Raw genomic sequence first — 20,090 nt, forward strand, 5'->3', positions numbered from 1 at the left:
ACTTCAGATCATGAGGCGTTCTTTTCCTTCTCCAGTTTTCTAGTTTTCCCTTCATTATGGCAAAAGTTAATCTTGCTGTCATCTGTCCAATGAATCTTGTTCCAGAACTAGAGGCTTTTTCAGATGTTTATAGGCAAAATCTGCTCTGGGTCTCCCTTTCCTGAGCCTTACCAGTGGTTTGGCCTCAAATGTAATTATAATATATTCGTGAAGATGTCTTTCGATTATAAACACTTAATGATACACCTCGCTCTAACAGAATGCACTTGACTTTTTAAAGAGTTTGATCGTCACTTTTGGCCTCATATTACAATCATCAGTGGATAGGTTTGAAATAAGAACAGACCTGGGCATGAAAGTACATATCTGTCAGAGGACCAGCTAATGAAAATGAATTTGTCTGTGTAATATAAATGTTATGTGTTACTGAAATATTTATATTTGTAGAATACTGAAATATTTATGATATAATCTGACATTAATGACTAGAACAAGAAACCTTAGAATAAAATAGAAGTCACACAGCTACAATTAAAATGGAAGGCCTGCACACCCTAATTTTTTCTGTTTTGCTACTTACCATGACCAACAGGCCTGGTCCGTCATGGTAAATTGCAACTACAGCAATTTCCTGTCTGAAACTTATGCAGACCTTCAGATAATAGTAAAGCTGTGTTACTGAACAGAGGGTCATATTATTATTACCAATTATATAATTATATTAACTGTTTTATGTGAGGATTTAGCAATTAAATCCACATATTAAGAGTCTTCAGTCGATCTCTTTGTTGTCGCAGAAGTACAGGAGTGTGATATGCCTACTCACCAACTCACACTCTCTCAGTTTCTTCTGAGCACCATCAAAGTCGAAGTTCACATACAGGCACTCAATAAACTCTGTTATTGGATCTTTGTATGTGTAGCATTCCTGAAAAAAAAGACACAAATAATATTATCTACTTAAATAGATTGACATGTATTTTACTTTCCCTTTTTATAAAATTCAAGTTTATTTATGTGTGGATGGAAATAAATTAGGTAGATATGTATATGTATATGTTTATGTATAGAACATAAAAAATAATACAGCAACCAAAACAATTCAGTACCAGGTCTGAGACCAAAGAGCCCAGAGTTTGAAACATGATTTTGTCACATACTGCATAGGCTCTAAAAATGGTGTTTTGTGCATGGGTCCAATTGGTCTACTCCAAATGTGGAGGAACCAGTTCAGTCTAGTCCCATCAAGACCATTCAGATACCATAAGTTGAAGATTTTTTTAAAAGGTTCAGAGCATTCAAGAATTATGTCAAATCTTCTTCTGGACTGGAATGTTTTCCCTTCAAGGGAAGACAATCAAGACAATCCAATTGCTTAAAGAAGAGGATTTTGACAAGAATTGACCATGAGGTGGATGACTGAGACCCTCCACAGACATTTAAATACTATGTGATTTAAACTATAAATTATAAAGGGATAATTATATTGTCAATAAGGTGACAGTTCTGTCTTGTCTTTGTATCCCATGTTCTATATACAGTAATGGTAAGATATAAAATATCTCTTTTGAGCTCTTCACCAGCATGTAGCAGGTAATTTGGGATGAAAATTAAACTTCACAATGTCGCATTACAGAGAGCATTAGTCAAGTTCAGCCGATGTTTGTGGGAAGAAAAAAAAAACTTTTGGCTGCACCATTCTCAAACTTGATGTAGCAAAAGTTATTTTGGACGATAAAATATGAAGAGGTTTTGTGCAGATCTGCTACGATAAGCACAAGGTGGTAGCAGTGAGACTTTGCAAACAACAGGAGTCTGTTACCTGCTGTATGACCTTCACCAAGTCCTTCAGAACCTGACGACGCTTGCGGACATCCTTATTTGTTATAACCGCAGTGGTTAAATAACGCAAGATGTGGGGACACATCATCTGGATGGCATTGAGATATCTGGATTAATGAGGATAAAAGTAATAGGTTATACAAATGACAGATATTAGGAAAATATAACATTTTGATATTTTTGAGGTCCTGACAGTTAAAAGGGAAATAAAAGGTTTCTGCAGCTAAACAAATAAATGTCCTGACAACAGCTGCCCTGCAGGATACGTGTCCAGCTTTAAGTGGTCTCTTTCATTAGTGTCCCTTGCAAGTGTGGAGGAAAAGGAAACCTGGCAAAAAGATATAGATCAGTAAGCAAGGACCTGCCCGATAGCTGAAACCCAATCCATCAGGGACTGATTCCTTAACCACAGGTCAACTGGCTAAGAGCTAAACATAAGAGACAAGACGCTGTACAGACTGGCAAACTCAAAAACAACCCCGAAGACAACTCTGCAAAAATGAACAGAGAAGTTTTAACACACGCTACTTTCTGTAATCTTTCCCCTCCACTGAGAGGAGTCAGCACTTTCATGTGTGCACTTGCTGAAGACCTGTGAAATTAAGGAAAGAAGGCGTCTTAATAAGATCATGGGAAATCAAGAGCTACCAAAACATCCAAATGCACCTTGGAAGAAGTTGGAATAGTATCAAGAACTATACTGTTGGAATAAACCATTAAGAAGGCAATTAATCAATTGTCTTGACTTCTGAACCAGCTTATTATAACACTGATGGGAGACTGGACAAAAAGTGTCAGTGCAGCACCTTACACCTGCTAGTCTAATTGAAAACAAATGAAGAACAGGGCAAAACGCAGTGACAGTCTTAATAACTAAAAATAAAATTTTGGTAGTAACTTAGTAAATTCGCTCTTTCGTCGATCCACGCAATATGACTGTCACAGTGATACTGCATCATTTTGCTCCCTTTGAAAGAAGTACTTGGACAGAACCTACACGGACATGGGAAGAACACACTAGCTCCAAACTGAATAGTAAGGGTTTACTGGCAAGTCAGAAGCGTAATTGTCAACAATTACTCAACCACACTACATTTAACGTAGGGAAAGACAATTTGGTTTATGTGCTTATCCTCCTCCTGCTGAACAGCCATAGTTTAGCAGTTCAGTTCATTGTCAATAGAAAATAAATTTCACAGCTAGTCCCCCTTTTGTGCAAGCAAAGGTGTAAAGTCAATAACTAAAATATTTATTGCTATCATGAAGAGTAATTGATGTTTTATTGACCTGTTGCACCTGCTTCCTTCTGGAAAGATCTAGAACATGGGACAAATTGTGACACACTACAACTCAGCTGTATTTATTTTATAAGAATTTTGTTGGGTTATGAGTGAGAGAACTTGGCAAAGAAAAATTACAAAAATGTATTTTTCAGTGTTAACAGGCTACATTACTTGAAAACAAAGACATAGGGTCTAAAACACATATACACTCATATTTATACCCCCCCCCCCCAGAATCTATTAATTCCTATATGAATAGGGAAAAGTATTTCTCCAATAATTTATTTGTAGCACCTCAAATGTTGAAGTAAAATAGATGGTGTTCAGAGAAAGATTGCAAACAGCAGTATAACAATCAATCAAAATGCCTAATAAAGGGCAAGGGATCGGTGGCAATTGTGATGTTAAAACAGAAAAAAAAACAAATCCTTCGATTAACTCAGGATGACACAAGGGGACATTTTTGATACGGGAGGTTGTTTCTCCAAAGGTCAGATTTGTTTGAATATCTTTGAAGCCCAGCGTTATGTTGTTGCAATGGATGGTGGATTTTCCTGCTGAAAAAATGCCCCCCTTTACACCACCACCCTTATATCAATCGTATGGAAAAGAAACTGCATTGAACTGGAATGGCTCTCACTCAGCCCATTGGCTATAGAATTACCTTCATGATGTGCAGTTCTGATCGGCAACTTGTGATGCATGGATAGAGTTGGTATTGATTATATTCCATATTTTATGAGTACAATATGGCAGAAGTGATCAATATCTCAAATAGCTAGTTAACCAGACTGAACTTAATCATTGGACTTGCTTTCATTGTTCACCGATTCTTTCTCCTTGAAAGTAATGCTCAAGAAGCAGAAATCAAAATACAACTGGAATCTTTTCTCTCCTAGCACAACTTGGAATTCGGATATTTTGGGATCATTTTGAGTGAATTTGCAGAATCCGCTTTATTTGCTGCTAAAACGTAAAACTGACAATGAGGTTGCATGGAATATAGGATTTTCTTTTAAAAAATCCATTATTGCTCAACTAACATTTCCATAACACTTAGAAACGGGGTAATGTTTATGTTCAAACAAGTTTATTCTATCAACAAAGCAAACAAGGCTTTGGTCAACATTTAGGGACCGCTGGGGTAAGGGAGGTCAAATTTGGAGCTGGAGAACAAGCACTGGTCACTGACTTTAGCCAAAGGAAGCACTGGTCAAGAGATGGGAAACAAGGACAAAGCCAAGCCAAGCCTCAGTGAGGAAAACATGAGGTTTTGAGATTGTGAAACTGCAAAGCACACAAAACTACCTCAGTTTGTCCACACAGATGGCTGGGTGAACATTTCATGAGTAATTATTGGGCAGACCTCCTTAATCATCCACAATAAAATTAAAAACTAAGTAAAATTGAGGGACCCAGACATTTGAGTATGCTGTGTTGTGGTCTCCTGTCATACTGTCTGTGGAGCCCAATCATCTTTACAGTTATACAAGCCTGCAATCAGAACAGGGGGAGGGAGTAAAAACATCAAAATAGGTGGTGTGCAAACTTTAACACAGTGTATAAAGTTTCCGATCTGCGTTACACATGGCCCCCTTCTCAACTTGGACAGTAAACAGACCACACGAAAATGCACACTTCTGAAACCACTTTAAAAACACCAGCAGGGTTCATGAAGAACCCCACCACCCAGAAAAGAGTGTGAAAGCAAATGGTGTTCTAAAAATCAAATAACTTATGATTTCTTCGAATGTTTCAGCAATAAATAATTAACTTAAGGAAATGATAACGCTTAAACCCCATTATATCTTGGTTTCTATTGAAAAACTACCGGTATCGATATTATGTAGATGCTTTTAACTATGGTAGGCATTATCTAACAATATACACAAATATACAGTGTGCACAAATTTAATTGAACCATGACGGGCAGCAACACATGAGATTAACACAAGCTGCTTTGTTTATACCATTGCCATTGCTTGACAAGATTTTAAAAAAGATAAATAGATGAAAAAATTTCTTAACCTCATAACTTATAATTTTTTTTTTCTAGGACTGTTTTTCTTGGTGTGAAACCAGAGGCTAAAACAAGAAACTCAAAAGAATGTTTGGTAAAATAAAGTATACTTACTGTTGCTGATACAGAAAGAGCTCGATTATATTGTCTCTGCCTTTTGGGTGGTTGAAGAAGACAAAGAGAGACCAATGGATGAGCCATGTCCTCTGCTGCAGAGCCTGGAGAGGGGAGCTCACAGACTGGAAATAAAAAACACGTAAAATGCTTAATAAAAAGACCATTTTGAAGCCATTTAAATGGCTATCAGTGCAGTAACAGATAAAGCCATAGAGGAAGTCTGTAGGAATAGGAAATTCAAAATGAATTGTCCTGAAAGGACCATTGAATACATTGTTGTCGATAGTCTCCCTCAGGCGGGTAAGATCTTCCATGGCTGCTTCCCAGTTCTGCATCAGGATCTCAGAGGCCAACTTGCCCCACAGAGAATTCAGGGCATTTCTGTCTGTAGATGGAACCTTGGGAATAGACAATAAAGAGCACTTGTTCAAATCAGAAACACACAACAATAAGACAAATTACTTTTCTTTCTTTCCATCATAAGCTAATTGAAGAAACATTAACTGGGAGGTTTCTCATTTAGGTCTGATTCTCTTAAGAAGACTGGGTTTGCCACTTTATTTGAAACGCTGCAGTCACTTTTTTTTATCTATTCTGGATAAATGAATTAAAACATATCATCTGCAGGGAAATAGAACTAGACAGGAAATGAAAAATTAATCTGGAGGGACTGTTGAGCTTTTTTTTTTTTTTTTTTTAAACCAAAGCTTTTGCACTATAGACACTCCACTGCAGTCAATCATTTACTTTGATCATTTAAAATGACCATACTATCAAGCCATCATGGCAATAGTACAATACCTTTTATTTCTACCACATTCAAAAATGGCAATAGCCACTGGAAACAGCAATGCGGCTAAAGGGTTCCACTATGGGATATATGTCATATAATTGATACAGATGAAGGGACAGAACAAAATGCAAAAATGTTTATGAAGCAGCAGCATCCAAAACACCATTAACTCAGAGCTGGATGGACAATAAGATTCAAAAGCAGAACATTTACTCTATTCACCAGATGCTGCTCCCTGTAATAATTTAATATGATCTCACCACAGCCGCCTATTTTGTACACAAGCCATTCCCGATGAAACATATTGCATACTTGGTTGCAGAAAAATAAGCACCTACATTCCATACCAAGCAGACAAAATTGAAATCCATGCGGAAAAATAGATCTCCATAAATACTGCAAGTCTATGGCTGCTAAAAGAAGTACAGAACAACAACAAAATATAGCATGGCTGACCAAAATGTACAAAACTAGAAGCATGATTTATTCAAATGGAATGTTTTTCTTAAAAGGAATAGTCAAATGCTATCTTTTGACCGTTTGACAGGCTGTTTTCTGCAGCTGTACAGGCAACAGTGATGTAACTGTCTGAAGTCTGTTTGTTGTTAACAACAGAACAAAAGTTCATAAAGTTGTCAGAATTTAAAAAATTAAAAAAATAAAATAAAAAATAGAAGAGTAATTGTGAAACTTTAAGTGCAGCAGTAGGGTCTGAGCACACAGGAAAACAACAAGCATGTGATTATTTGAAAATATTGGTGATTACAGTATGTAGAGTGATTTTAATGATTATCATGAATGTTACACTATACCTGGATTTTATTTTTCTGCTGATGTTTGTACTAAACAAGACAACAAATCAGTGTGGGGCTACATGCTAACATGCAGCATGGTATGGTATTTTCTAGTGATACACAATTTCATCTATAACAGTGGTTATAGACAGTTATAGATTTTATATAATAAAAAATTCTGTCCGTAAAGCCCCCCTTACACACAAATAGAATGAAATCTCTCACACTGAGTTATTGCTTACACAACTGAACAGTTTATTAAAAAATTACCAGCATTTTCAGAGAACAATACTATTTAGTCATTTACTTCTTTTTGGAAAACCCCCTATATCAATTTGCATTCCTGAAGGTGTGCCATTTTGGGAACCACATACTTAAGAAACTATTTGCGTTCAACAAGCTACTTCTTTTGAGCGCATCACTTCCTCTCAAAACCAAACATTTTGTCATTGTTTCTCTTTTACGTCCTCCTACATGCTAATGATGTTTCCCTGCACTCAAATTTGTTAGTTACCTACACAAATTCATGCTGTGGTACTTTAGTCCTTCAACATCTCAGTCAAAATTTCTCTAATAATCAAATGTTGGTTGGATGAGAATTTTGTCCCCTCTGTGAAGGAATGTTTGCTTTACCTAATACACCCTTTTTAAGGGGCATATATGAAGTTTGAATGTTTGTATTTCCATTTTCTTTATAACTTTTGGAAGAAAACACATTTGTTCTTTGGCAGTAATTATACTAAGTAAGCTTCATAATGGTATCAATTTGGCAAAACCAACCAAGCCCAATAAGGAAAAGGCTGGAGGATTGGTGGCAGTTCATGAGCTCAAATGATTTCTTTTTTTATCTTATGTAATTTTTATCATTTTAGTTCTGTGTTTCTTTAAACAAGTGTGAAATTATGAAAACCAAAGGGGTTCTGTGTGTGTGTATACACACACACACACACACACCCATATTATGCAACACTACATCAAAGGGCTACTGTGATAAAACATCAAATTTGCCAATGGACTGCTGTTAACTTATTTACCTCAATATATCTTGCTGTACATATGAAAGTAGCTTTAATTTCTTAAATTAAACGTAACTTACATTTCCTGTCTTTTCAACCTACTGCAGACTTCAACTGAAGAAAACGGTGCTGAAACGTGCATTAAATTGAGGCATAGCTACTTTTCATACAAGACAAGCTATGCTGTGAGCCAAAGTCTTTGGTTTTGTGGTCAAGATTAACACCATTCACCGCTCTTGGAATTTCTATCGCAGTACTTTTCTTCTAAAACAATACATTTATGGAGGAATGCTGTATAAATGAATTGGAACGAAGAAATTGAAATGTAATCCGACTCACTACAGTAATCACCATTCCCTGAGATATAGTTTGGCTTACTATGAATTATACATACATCAAACATAATTTACAACATGCATTGATGATGAATATCATTCATATAACAGTTTACTATCTGACCCAAAGGCTATCAAGATAACAGAACATAATTGGGATACTGTTCAGGATAATTATTCTAGCTTTGGGCTTATAAAAAAAACATTGTTTTTTTTTTTGCAACTGCAACACATACAGCTTCCTATGGACATCACAAACATATAGTAGTTGGAATATTTAGCTTTAGATAACAGCTGATGATGCGATCATAAGTCCACTTACGATATGCAGTTCATAGTGATGACCATGAAGCACTGACACGGTCACTGAACTTAAAGCTGAGGGAAAATAAAACTTACATAAATTCCTCGACCTTAAAGGGAAGTCCATATCGGCCAGTGATCCCTGCTTCTGACAGAGGGTCGTTTTCTTGTCTAAGAACACGGAGGAGAGGCCAGTTTGCCTCATGGCTGCAATTATGTGGGTGATATAGTTAAAAGAACTGACATTGTGAAAATGTCAAAAATGTGTTCGTTTATTCCAAAAGTCATGATGAAGGCAATGGAAGTACACATGATGAAGCTCTATAATCGCCCATATGGAATGCTTACTAGTCTGAAAGCAAATGCCACCAATTGGTAAACCCAACAGCTTGCATTCCATTGGCTGGGGAGTTAGGGTAGGGTTGTTCAACAAAAAAAAAAAAGCAAAGGGCAGCAATTCTAAAAGAGTGCAGGGTTTGTACAAAAGGTGAAAGGCTAAAGCTCAAATCCAGAAAATCTTTGTGGACATAAACTTGTTTGAGCACAAGCAAACCATGTGAGGAATATGACATAAAATCTAAGGCTAAACAGGGGATGCTTCAGTGCAAGAGACAGCTAAAATTAATTTCAAAGTGAACTGAATTGAACTCAAACGGCAGATCTCATTTTTGCATGAATAAAACTTAAATAACTGTTAAAATCACGTGCCGAGCCTTAGACAAAGAGGACAATGCAGTCAAATGATGGTTGAGGAAACAGCATTCTTTTAGGAGTTGGTGTTACTGTTGGCTGCACAACATATCTAGATAAAACTAGAACTTCTGAGACAAATGACTGTGTTACTATTTTCCCAAATAAATATCCCTAAAAAAATCTGCACTTTCCAGTAAGAAGTTATTTCAGGGGTTGTGATCTAACTGGGTAGTTATCTAAGGACAAATCTGTTCTACTATAGTGATGCTGAATCCTGCCTGATCAGTGTGAATTTTTTTCCCTCTTTAAATAAAGTAACAACAATCAAGTTATCTTTTGAAAAAAATTGTGAGAAAAATGTAAAAAAGCAAAAGGTCTCAACTTCTCAACCTCAAGTTATGCCCCCGTAATTCTTTTACAATTTTTAATGTTGGCATTCATTTCAAGAAATAAAAGAGAAGGAGCCAGAAGAGCACTGAATAAATTCATCAATTCGGGAAATTACAATAAATTGGCTAGTCTATCTGATGCAGGCATCACACTGTAGTATAATACCCTATCAAATGAGGTTTGCTTAATTTTCCAAGTTAACACCAATTCAGTCCTGATAAAGATAACTGCAACAATTTCAATCCATTTCAACAAACTGGGCAATTGGCCTGTAATAAAACATGCTAAGAAGTTACATCTTTCAAAGAACGGTCATTCATAAAAATGTTATATGCCACAGCTTCAGCTTTCCAGAGCAGGCGAAAACAAAACAAAACTCAGATCATGAGATGCAGGTTTAGAAGGCCTCTGAAATGAAGAGGAACAATCATTCCCAAGTGGACACTAGACAACACCCAAAGGCCCATGAGGAAACACTATAATAGTTCACGATAACACCAAACACAGGTTGCAGTGACATGAGTCAAGCAGGAAGCGAGGGTGGGTGTCTGCTGAGTGGCCAGAGAAACCTAGATGCTAACCACACTCCCCCAGTTGTTCGACAGTTGCTGAAGTGGATGGTGAGACACGACAGATGTACATAGGTTTGGGAAATACTAAAAAAAGAACAGGTCCCTGCTGGAACCAAAGAAATTGGCAAGATTATACAGATATACAGTCAATGAGGCGTTTAAACTTGCCACGGGGCTGATATAGCCTGATTCAGTGAAGTGCAATCATTTGAGACGATGGCAAGAAAATATTTGGAATACGTTTTGCAGTGTTCTCCAGGGGAGAAAACCGGATTGTTTGACCACGTATCTAAATCAGAGCAGCTGCAATTATGGATAACAGATGCGAATTGAAGTCCAATAGCATATTTTGTGTACATGTCAAAAAAGCTCAGTATGTTAACAACAGACATTGACATGACAGTTAAAAAATTACAAAAAAAGTCTCTGTCAATTTGAAAGGTCAGCATTTCATCTATTAAAGTGTTTTGTTTGTTGTTTTCCCTTTTTGAAAGTCCCTGCCTGCCAGGTTTGGATGACCTCCAGGTCATTATGGCAGCTTTCTACACACGGTCTGGCTTTCCCTAGTGGCCACGCTAGAAAAGTCTCAATACCGGTGTTTTTCCAGCAGTTACCTTAAGTTTCCATTGCTTTCTGAAATGGGCACATTTTCCCTGACTGACCAGCAACAATAAATTTACTGTGCTGGGGATCCGTCGGGATACTCAATCTTTATTCTTAACATCCAATCCCTGTATTAAGTGATGATATGAATAAGTTGCTCTTTTCGGACCAGGCCAACCTGTAACAAGACCCGAGGCATGGATTTTGCAAGGCTGGCTTCATTCATTTAATTGACTGGGTTTCCCACGTTAAATGACTTTATGGACCCTCACCTCTTTCATGCGGGGAGGGAAAACAGACAAGGGGCCTGTGAAGATGGGAGGTCCACAAAACACAGAAAAAAGAGGAGAGAGAGACTGGTATACAGACTTTCACTGATGAAATCCTTCTCTACCATTCCCCCCCTTTCTGAAAAGCCTCTTGCATTGTCAAGAGTAAGCAACAGATCTAGTTACAGAGTCTGATCTCGCTGGAACTTAAAATGAGAGGTCTAACATTTTGAGGGGTAAAAAAATATCTATGCTGGATTTGCAATGGCATACCTCAATTAGAACAATTTTGGTTTATTTAGACTGAGTTACAACGCCATGTAAACAACTGTTGTTGGAAAAGTGAGCTTTGTAAGTTTTTCTTAAATTCATTTTTCTTTGGAATGGAATGAATGTTGAATACCCATTGATATTGTCTAAAACACACTCCCGTACTGAGCAGATTATTGATGAGTAAACAAACAAATAAAAAGGATCACATATTCAACTGCATTTATTTGATGTATCTGAAGGACCCACATGCAACATTCTTAATGTGCTAACTTTTCCTGACTAACTAGCATCACAGACATTTGGATGGCAAGAGACAAGGCAATGGAATATGAAGGGCCAATTAGAATGAAATGAAACCATTGTCTTAATATTTTTCCTTCTAATGAGTAGACAAAATTACAATATTTTTCTTGTCCATGCTTCCCAGCCTGGCAAGAGAACTTGGCTTACCACAAAGCTAAATATTCAGCTAAACACAGACAAAAGCAGGAGGACATATGAGTGACACTTGGAAACCACTGACGATGAATGGTGGTTCCCCTTGTCCTACGGCACTCAACTGAGTTGAACTTAGTAACATTTGATCAACAGGATTCAAAAGTGTGTTTACCCGCCACACTACCGCTGACATTGACCTTTTACAGACATGATGGTATATGATCATACTGCGATCGGTCTTCACTTCCTGACACACACTGATATGAAAACTTAATTGAGTTTTGCCAGTAGCCTGGCAACCAGATAGAGATGCCGATCTCAGATTCATTTTAATCTGCAAATCCATCAGGCGCCTTTCCCATTCCAGCCTGATTTCTAACGTCTATAACCAAACTGGGCCAACAACAGACAGGTTTAAAAAGAGAACTGGCAAAATAACTACAGAGAAACATAACTGCTTCGTAAATTACAGTTATTTTTGTAACCCAGTTGGCTGAAACTATCAAAGTACACTGAAAATTGAGACAGTATATTTACTTTTGATGATCAACAAAACCAGACTTGGAGCTTTCACAGGGAAGAGGGATGCATTACTGGAATTCCGATTGCATTAGGTAAGCGGCATGTAGTATATTACATTTTTCAAAGTCTCAGCAAAATGTTACAAAATCCATTAGACTGACAAATTGTTCTGCTGCCTGTTCCATTTTTGATTAGTAGCTGTTGTGCACAAAAGTGTTCCACTTTCCTGATAAATGTCAGAAGAACAAGAATAGCGACATCAAAAATAAATTGTCAACATGTGATTTTGACTTGTTGGCAAAGAACAAAGTAATTTTTGAATGAAACTTTGTTTAAAGTTGATTCTTTCTTTGGTCTGAAAGCTAGCCAACACTATGTGCATTTTGGCAGTTTGAATCCATGACCAGTCACCCAGTGCTCAAATTTGTACAAAATGATCTCAGAGTATGACAACCAAAGCTCTCCGAATCAGCGTTTCAGTTAATGTTTACATCAAATTGAAATGAACATCAACAGTTTCAACTTGTTCTGATGAAACTGCCATGTAGCCACAAACATTTGTCATGATATAATGCTTAAAGTCACTGTTATTAGGCTAACACAATGTATTGTGATCGGGAGGCTAACACTAACCTGCGAATAATCGTACATCAAGTAATGTTGGTATTTTTTGGATTGCATGACGATAGGTCTGTTGCTGTGAGCCCATCCTACCCAATCACACAGGCCTAGATTCTTGATAACTGAACAATCCATTAATATGGGAATTTTTTCCTATGGTAGGAGATCCACCATCAACCAGGTACCACTTGATCGTAAATACAGTCTGAGACTTTTCTAAAAACCTATTTCACTGTGGTTTCTTTAAACAACAATTAAAGAGCAGACCTTCAATACAGCCCCAAAATATAGTTTTACTTAGAATGCAGAAAGGTTTTTGGGGTCATTTCTGTGTAGTACTGAATATACAATGCAATAATGTTTACTGTACGTCTCAGAGAGGCTTAGAACTTTTCACACAATTGAAATATAAAAGTGACAATACAATAAAAACCACAGTCAGGTTTTGACAACCAAAAACGTTGAGCTCTTTTAAGGGGTAGCTGTTCATGCTCCATATTATCTCAAGCAAAAAGCAGCAAAGCCAAATGCAAGACAACTGGTCTATGTAGAGAAAAATAGTTTATGTATACACTTATAAGAATACAGTTCAGAGTTCTAATTATCTTCTGTAAAGATTACTTGAGCAACTTCTCATCATCAGAAACATTTATTTCATACAAGTCTTCCAAATACACACGCACGCACGCACGCACGCACGCACGCACACACACACACACACTCTGGTTAACTCTTGGATGTCAAAACAGATATGCCTTTTATATCAGAAGCTTAGACATGACTGCAGACTGTATCCACAGTACTCAAATCAGTGATGTGACAACCGAGGCCCAGCCGATGAAAAGAATACAGAGCTATTATGCAGCCCACTACTGATCACTTGGCCTTGTAAAAGATCCTCTTCAAAATGACCAAGAGCAGCAGTTTCCCCTTAATACAGAGAATGTGCATGGAATTGAGTAAGTTGAGAAGGAAATTAGGTGAGCTTTTCACTGTTTCTCCCAAGTGTTCTTTGGTTTCCTAAGCAAGCATTGGCTTTTTGATTAATTGAAATAATGTCCGAAAACATTGTTTGATATCAAATTTCACATAAAAATTGGATTGTAGTAGAAAAATTATATTCACGCTGTCAAGTGAGACAGGTCTACTACAGCAGTCAGTTTATTACATTTCACTTTATCCCATATTCTATATTCTTTATGCTTAAATCATAAGAAAATCTATTATCTATTTTAAGATAATGTTAAAAGCCACATTGATCCCATGCAACTATGGTCTATGATATTCCTTACAACAGAGTACAGTATAAGCTTGTCAAACAAAAACAAAAGACAATCATTGTAAAAGGTTGACCCATCTCTTTTTGAAATGTGCGTAAATATCATGAATAACAGTATATTCCGACTCCCGTGATATCTATTAATATTACCTGGGGTAGAAAAAAATTGCAAACTTACCAAGACACGGAAAAAGTAGAGATATTCAGCAGCTCCAGAGTAGTTTCCACACTCGTATTGGAATTTGGCATATCTGTATAGTGTGTCCAAGTATCCCTGACGAAACTTTGAAAGAAATATGAACGCATCAATATTGCTAAATGGAAAAACGTGAATAGTTGTCGGGCTCAGTTATACAATATTTGGAGAGAGAATAGAGAATAGAACTTTTGTAAGAATTTTGCGTATGAAGGGGTAATTTGAACTAAATTTGAAAAGTATACAAAGGCCTCTCATTTATGACCTTCTTGGCTCTCCATATATCTGTGTAGTTCTCCTACCATCAATTGTTTATGATGTCACTGTGACCTGAGGCCATTCAAGACTCAATGAAACAGTAACATACAGCGGTTCTCAGGCTCTGCAAGCCACAGCGAACCAAAGGACATTGAGCCTGGGTTGAGTGGAGGTACACTGAGGACAGCATGCAGGTCAGCGGGATAATAGAGTGGGAAAGGACAGATGGAGCAAGAAGGCAAACATCATGGTAAATATAGAACCTCCGGCATTCTTGCGGCTCTATCCACGAGTCCCCAACTACTCGGTTTATTCTTAACCAAAGAATGTAAATGTCTGCAAAATTGGGGCAAGCCATACAAACCAAGTAAAAGACTTAAGGATTTGAAAAGTAGAATGTACATTTGCCTGTTGACCCTATTCAGTCCTATAAAAAACAAAAGCGGTTGAAACAAAAACAATGGGAAATGCACTATAGAAGTAAGATGTCCTCAAATCAAGCCTACTTACGTCATGCTTTTCTGCCAAATACTCAAAGAGCATCCGTCCATCCCTGGAAAAACAATATCATATTCAGTAGTTAAGAACTGTATTGCAAAAGTTACTGTTCACCAAAAATCCTAGGTTTTGGAACTGCATTCAGGTAAGTGTTTACACTGATGGTCAGAATCAGGGCCAATACATAAATGAAAGTCATTTGAAATTGTTAACAACACAATGGATTTCACAAATCTGTGCAAACCCTGTCTAAAATTAAATTTGGTGAACAAAGTGAGTACTAATCTTCCAGCTCGGGCTTTCGGTCTAGGGATTTTTTAAAACAAAGTCAAAAAATCTCTCCTCTCAACTGTTGCGTGGTTTAAAATCTTTGTATTTATTTGGATAATTTACTAAATGTGTGTTTACATGCTATTTAGCTGTATTAAAAGGTGAGGGTGTACATTTTCTTGCTCATATGTTCCATAATAACTGCCATTTTATTTAAACAGTGCCAAGATGAGTTCAGGTAGGATCTTGATTATGGGACGGGCCATGTAACCTCCTGTGTGACTTTGCTTCAGTGTGGAGGGTCAGAAATTATATGGCAAATCTACTGGAAAGATATTTCAAATTTCAATTGTTGTTTGATTTAGAGAAAATCAGTGGCAGAGAATTCCATCCTAAACAATGATTCAAAGAAAAAAAAACAATGCACAGATGCTCCACCACCTTCTACACTGAAAAAGTGAAAGGCCTTTTTAAATGTGTTATTAAAGTGCTTTCAGAGTTATCAAATCACAAACTGACAGTTTTATTTACAGATGTAAAACACTCACAAGAAGCTGTTGATGCTCTGACATCCACTATCAATTATAGGTCATCTGGATTACTGAGAATTAATGAATGACTTTCTGATCCCCTGATTACCTCTGTTTAGGCAAAACTATGTACAACATGAAGCCAGACCAATATTAAAATGACACTTTTGTGGCTTCCCTTTTTGATGTTGTGTGTACTTTTACCAAGGCAAAACTGTGAGTAGCTTACAGAAAAATAATAAAAACAATCAATTTTCCCCTCTTAGTTTTTGCATTTCTCTACATTGGAAAGACATACCCTACATAATGCATTTCGTTTGTTCAGCTCACCAATCACTCTCTCTCATTAAAAATAAATCTCTCTCAGACAGCAGTCCATCTCCTGCTCTCATTCAATAATTATCCAGCTATCCAAACTATGAACTTTTAATGCCTGTAAACAATGAAAGAAACGCTGAATCTCGATAAATGTTGCACTCTAACCATTTTTTCAACAAATTTCTGATATCATACACTTGGAGTTGTCCTTTTATAATCAGGTAACTCAGAATGCATTTTAATGGCAGTTTAATGGCAGAGTGAAAAGCACTGAAAAAGTCAAGTGGAGTTGTTGTTGTTTTCAAACAAAATGCTAGCCTACTTAACATGTTATCAAAACAGTGTTCAACTCAAGGATTATGCCGGACATTGGTTTTTCATACATTGTATTAAAGTGGCTTATATGTTTACTTAAGAAGTTCAAGGTGGGCACTGGACAAATGTAATTGCTAAAAAAAGGAGGCTGTGTATAGGCTTATGTCAATGAGTGTGAGGTCTTCAGATTTAAGCCTAGTCACAACAAGCTTTAAAAAAAAATGTGACAATTAGTTAAATCAGAATACCTCAACCATGCACTGCTATCCTAATCCAACAAACCAGGTTCAAGAAAATGGATAATTATTATTAGGGTTCTGCAAAGCTTGATGTCAGAGGTAGGTGGCCAATTAGGCAGTGATTTAAACGGTTGTAAACTCTTATTTCCAGCTTAACCTGCACTTGAGGGAAAAAAGTTCTTGCTGAAAAAAGTAACACTAAAATTTCAGGGTTGATGCTTCAGTTATCCCACTAACCCACTAATCATGCTTCGTGATACGAGTTCTTAAAGCATGCAGACGAAACGACTATTTGGTCAATAAAGATTCTTAGAACAATAGTTGGCATTACCTTTAAAAGTGCATTGCAGATCTGTTTGCATTTATCCTAATGGAGAAGGCACTGGGATTCAAATATGAACCCATTTCTCATTTTCAGCACTGAGCGACCCTCTAATCGAGACATAACGTTGAAAACGCGTTCATCACACATAATTTAGGCCATAATAGCACACTAAACTGCCTTTGGCTGGAGAGAAAATTGTTCATTGACACCAGATGAGTGTTCTATTGTTTTAAAAATCCAGTGGTATGAACAAAAATAAAGCATAACTTAAAACAGACAAATCAGTCCTCAAACAATTGAGGGTATCCTTTCTACACAGCAAACCTATCAATAACAATCAATGACATGTGCTAAGACACTGAAATAAAATCTCACAAATTTATGCTGTGAATAGACCAACTGCTGGCCAAAACTTTAAAAAGGCAGAGAAGAAAAAAAGACATCTTAATAAAAAAATGCTACCCAAAAATGCTTACTCACTGTAAACAATAAAATTAAATAAACAATGAAAATGTTTTAATTTTTGTCTGGCAATCACATTTAAAAAAATCTTAAAAATATAAATCTAAAAAACAAAAAGCAGGCCCATCACCTGGTATGCAACTACAAATTCGTCTAGAAAGAATTCAAAGGCTTTACCGGGTAGATTGCATCTGCTTTGTTGTCTCCGGATCCTCAAACATTTTCACAATTGGTTCTGTCTCAGACTGCAGCTGCTTCAGCTGGGCCACAACCTCAGTCCTCTTCTCTCGAAGAGCTAAAAAGGAGGATAATTAGTCTTATTAGCAACAGAATGTCCATAAAGTATTGTGTCTTGCATCTGAGCATTGGAATAGAAAAGCTATAAAATATAAGTTAACTGCTACATAAATTCTGAGTGAGTAGAGTATGGTTTCTGAGGTCTTTCAAGCTATAGAACCATCTTACTTTGTTTTGTGCAAAATTAAATTTGAAAAAAAAAAAAAAAAGAAGGTTGGTTTTGAGGTGCGAGCTGGTTAATATAGGTAATTTTGCTATCACTTCACAAATACTAAAGGAGAAATAAAGATAAGGCAATACTTACTTTGGGGAATCTCTTTATCAGAAAAGAGGCTCCTGTACACATCCATAGCAAAATCCACCATGTTTGTGTCACTGAGGAGTTCCAACTTCCCCTGAAGCAGTTCCTGCTCATTATAGATCTAGGAACAATACAAACAACTTACATTGAAGGCAACAAGCTTTTTTTATTAGTTATAGCAATGCAAAAGTACCTTCGGATACACTATGTTATCAGTTCAGCATCAGTCAATATCCTAATTTTTCCAGTATTTCATGACAGTCTCTTAACATCTACACTTGAACAACTTTTTGTTGTTACAGTGATGTGCTCAAGTAATATTACCTAAGACTAGCTTTGAAAGCATGACATTGATGAATTCTGGTAATTTTAGTAATAGTTCACCATTATATTTGGAATGAGTAATGTGCTATACGGCACATGAGCAAAATATCGATTTTCAAGGATTGCATTTCCCTAAAGAGCTTCTTTGTGAGAAAGGAAAAAAATGGTCAAGTGCGTGTATGAATAAGTGATATATATATATATATATATATAAATATATATATATACATACACACACACACACACACAAATATACATACACACGCATATATATGTATACCCATTATTTTTGTTATTATAAACAATCACATATCAGCATATACGGGCCATCATCCAGAGAAGATGCAGTAATAGGAGTTCCTTGCTGCAGCTGATCGGCAGTACTGCCAGAACTTTTCAGGCCTTATCAAATGAAATAATGTGACAGAGAGCAGGCTTTATCCGCTTCATCTGTGCATGCAGGGACCTGAGGAGCTCCTTGCTCACATATGGGAGCGAGCACTGTTGAGAGTTGGGCAGTAGAAGCTTGACTCTGCTTCAGTAAAATCAGTGATATTTTATAAACATTGTCATTAAATGTTATTAAAACGAAGCTACATAACCTCAGCTGTGAGAAACCGGTAATCAATCACGTAGTGACGTCAGACATGTGGGAGACACGTGATACGTATACGCTCGAACGAGTACGCGTGCGCAGACAGGTCCACGTGCGCCGGAAAGAGTCTAAACGAATTGCTGAATGATTTGAGTTAAAATCATGATTTGCACTGCAAGCACGCAATTAAATATTGCAAAAAGCGAACAACTTTCTCAAATACACTGGCGAACATACAGTCCCTGGCACAACCACTACGAAGGTAATAGGTAGACAAAATATTCAAAATAATTTGACCGTTTCTTGCATTAATGAGACGTTAGACCAGGATGTGCTTTATATAACATTATATTTTATTTGACTCATCGCATTAACGTTACTATTAATTTTAGTTTAGAAGGAGTACGTGTTCACTTATTTTGAACTCGGGAAGTTTGATTTCCGGCTGACCGTCTGTTAATTCCGGATACTTCACAACTAAAAAGTGACCAGCCCAGAAGCATGGTGCGGGCTTTAAGACCGTTTTTAAGTCGTGTCTAGTGTTATAAAACTAATGCCAACACGAACCGAAGTGAGCGAGTTTTCATGTACTCCGTACCTCTTTCACAGACAGGAACTCCAGCAGGGGGAAAACGAGATGACGGTCTAAAAAGTTGGCAATTTTTGTGGTGAGATCGTATTCCGCCATGTTTGCGCTTGCGAAACGGAAGTGACGTAGCAGTCGAGCAGGGAGGAGCAACCCAGTCAACTTCCTGATTAAGAAACAGAACAAAGACGAGTGACGGTAACTTTCTGTGCAATAATAAAACATAACTTTAAATAAAACAGTCTAAGGAAGCTGTCGCATCTCAAATTAAAAAAAAAATCAAATACGAAGCAACAACTTAATAAAAACAGATCCTGGGAGTTCTTATAAAGCCATAAATAAATAGGTTATTTGGGTATTTTTAGACTAAAAGTGTTTCAGAAACGTTACATGGCATGATAAACTGCTGTATC

General features: G+C 36.9%; 1 protein-coding gene across 1 annotated transcript in view; it reads right to left on the reverse strand.

Moving 5' to 3' along the window:
• eif3ea (eukaryotic translation initiation factor 3, subunit E, a) overlaps window positions 1–19,801 on the reverse strand; it is a 33,782-nt gene extending 13,981 nt beyond the window's left edge. Inside the window, exons 1-9 of the mRNA XM_086154638.1 lie at window positions 19,690–19,801; window positions 18,176–18,293; window positions 17,752–17,869; window positions 15,128–15,170; window positions 14,342–14,446; window positions 5,535–5,660; window positions 5,260–5,384; window positions 1,823–1,949; window positions 827–928 (exon numbers count right to left, since the gene is read on the reverse strand). Coding sequence (XP_086010764.1) covers window positions 827–928; window positions 1,823–1,949; window positions 5,260–5,384; window positions 5,535–5,660; window positions 14,342–14,446; window positions 15,128–15,170; window positions 17,752–17,869; window positions 18,176–18,293; window positions 19,690–19,779 — 954 coding nt within the window. The 5' untranslated portion in view covers window positions 19,780–19,801. The remainder of the gene's footprint in view (window positions 1–826; window positions 929–1,822; window positions 1,950–5,259; window positions 5,385–5,534; window positions 5,661–14,341; window positions 14,447–15,127; window positions 15,171–17,751; window positions 17,870–18,175; window positions 18,294–19,689) is intronic.
• Window positions 19,802–20,090: the final 289 nt, after the last annotated feature.

Source organism: Fistularia commersonii, chromosome 11, assembly GCF_037954325.1.
Source record: "Fistularia commersonii isolate RoL2024-O1a breed Wild chromosome 11, RoL_Fcom_v1.0, whole genome shotgun sequence".
Taxonomy (NCBI): Eukaryota; Metazoa; Chordata; class Actinopteri; order Syngnathiformes; family Fistulariidae; genus Fistularia; species Fistularia commersonii.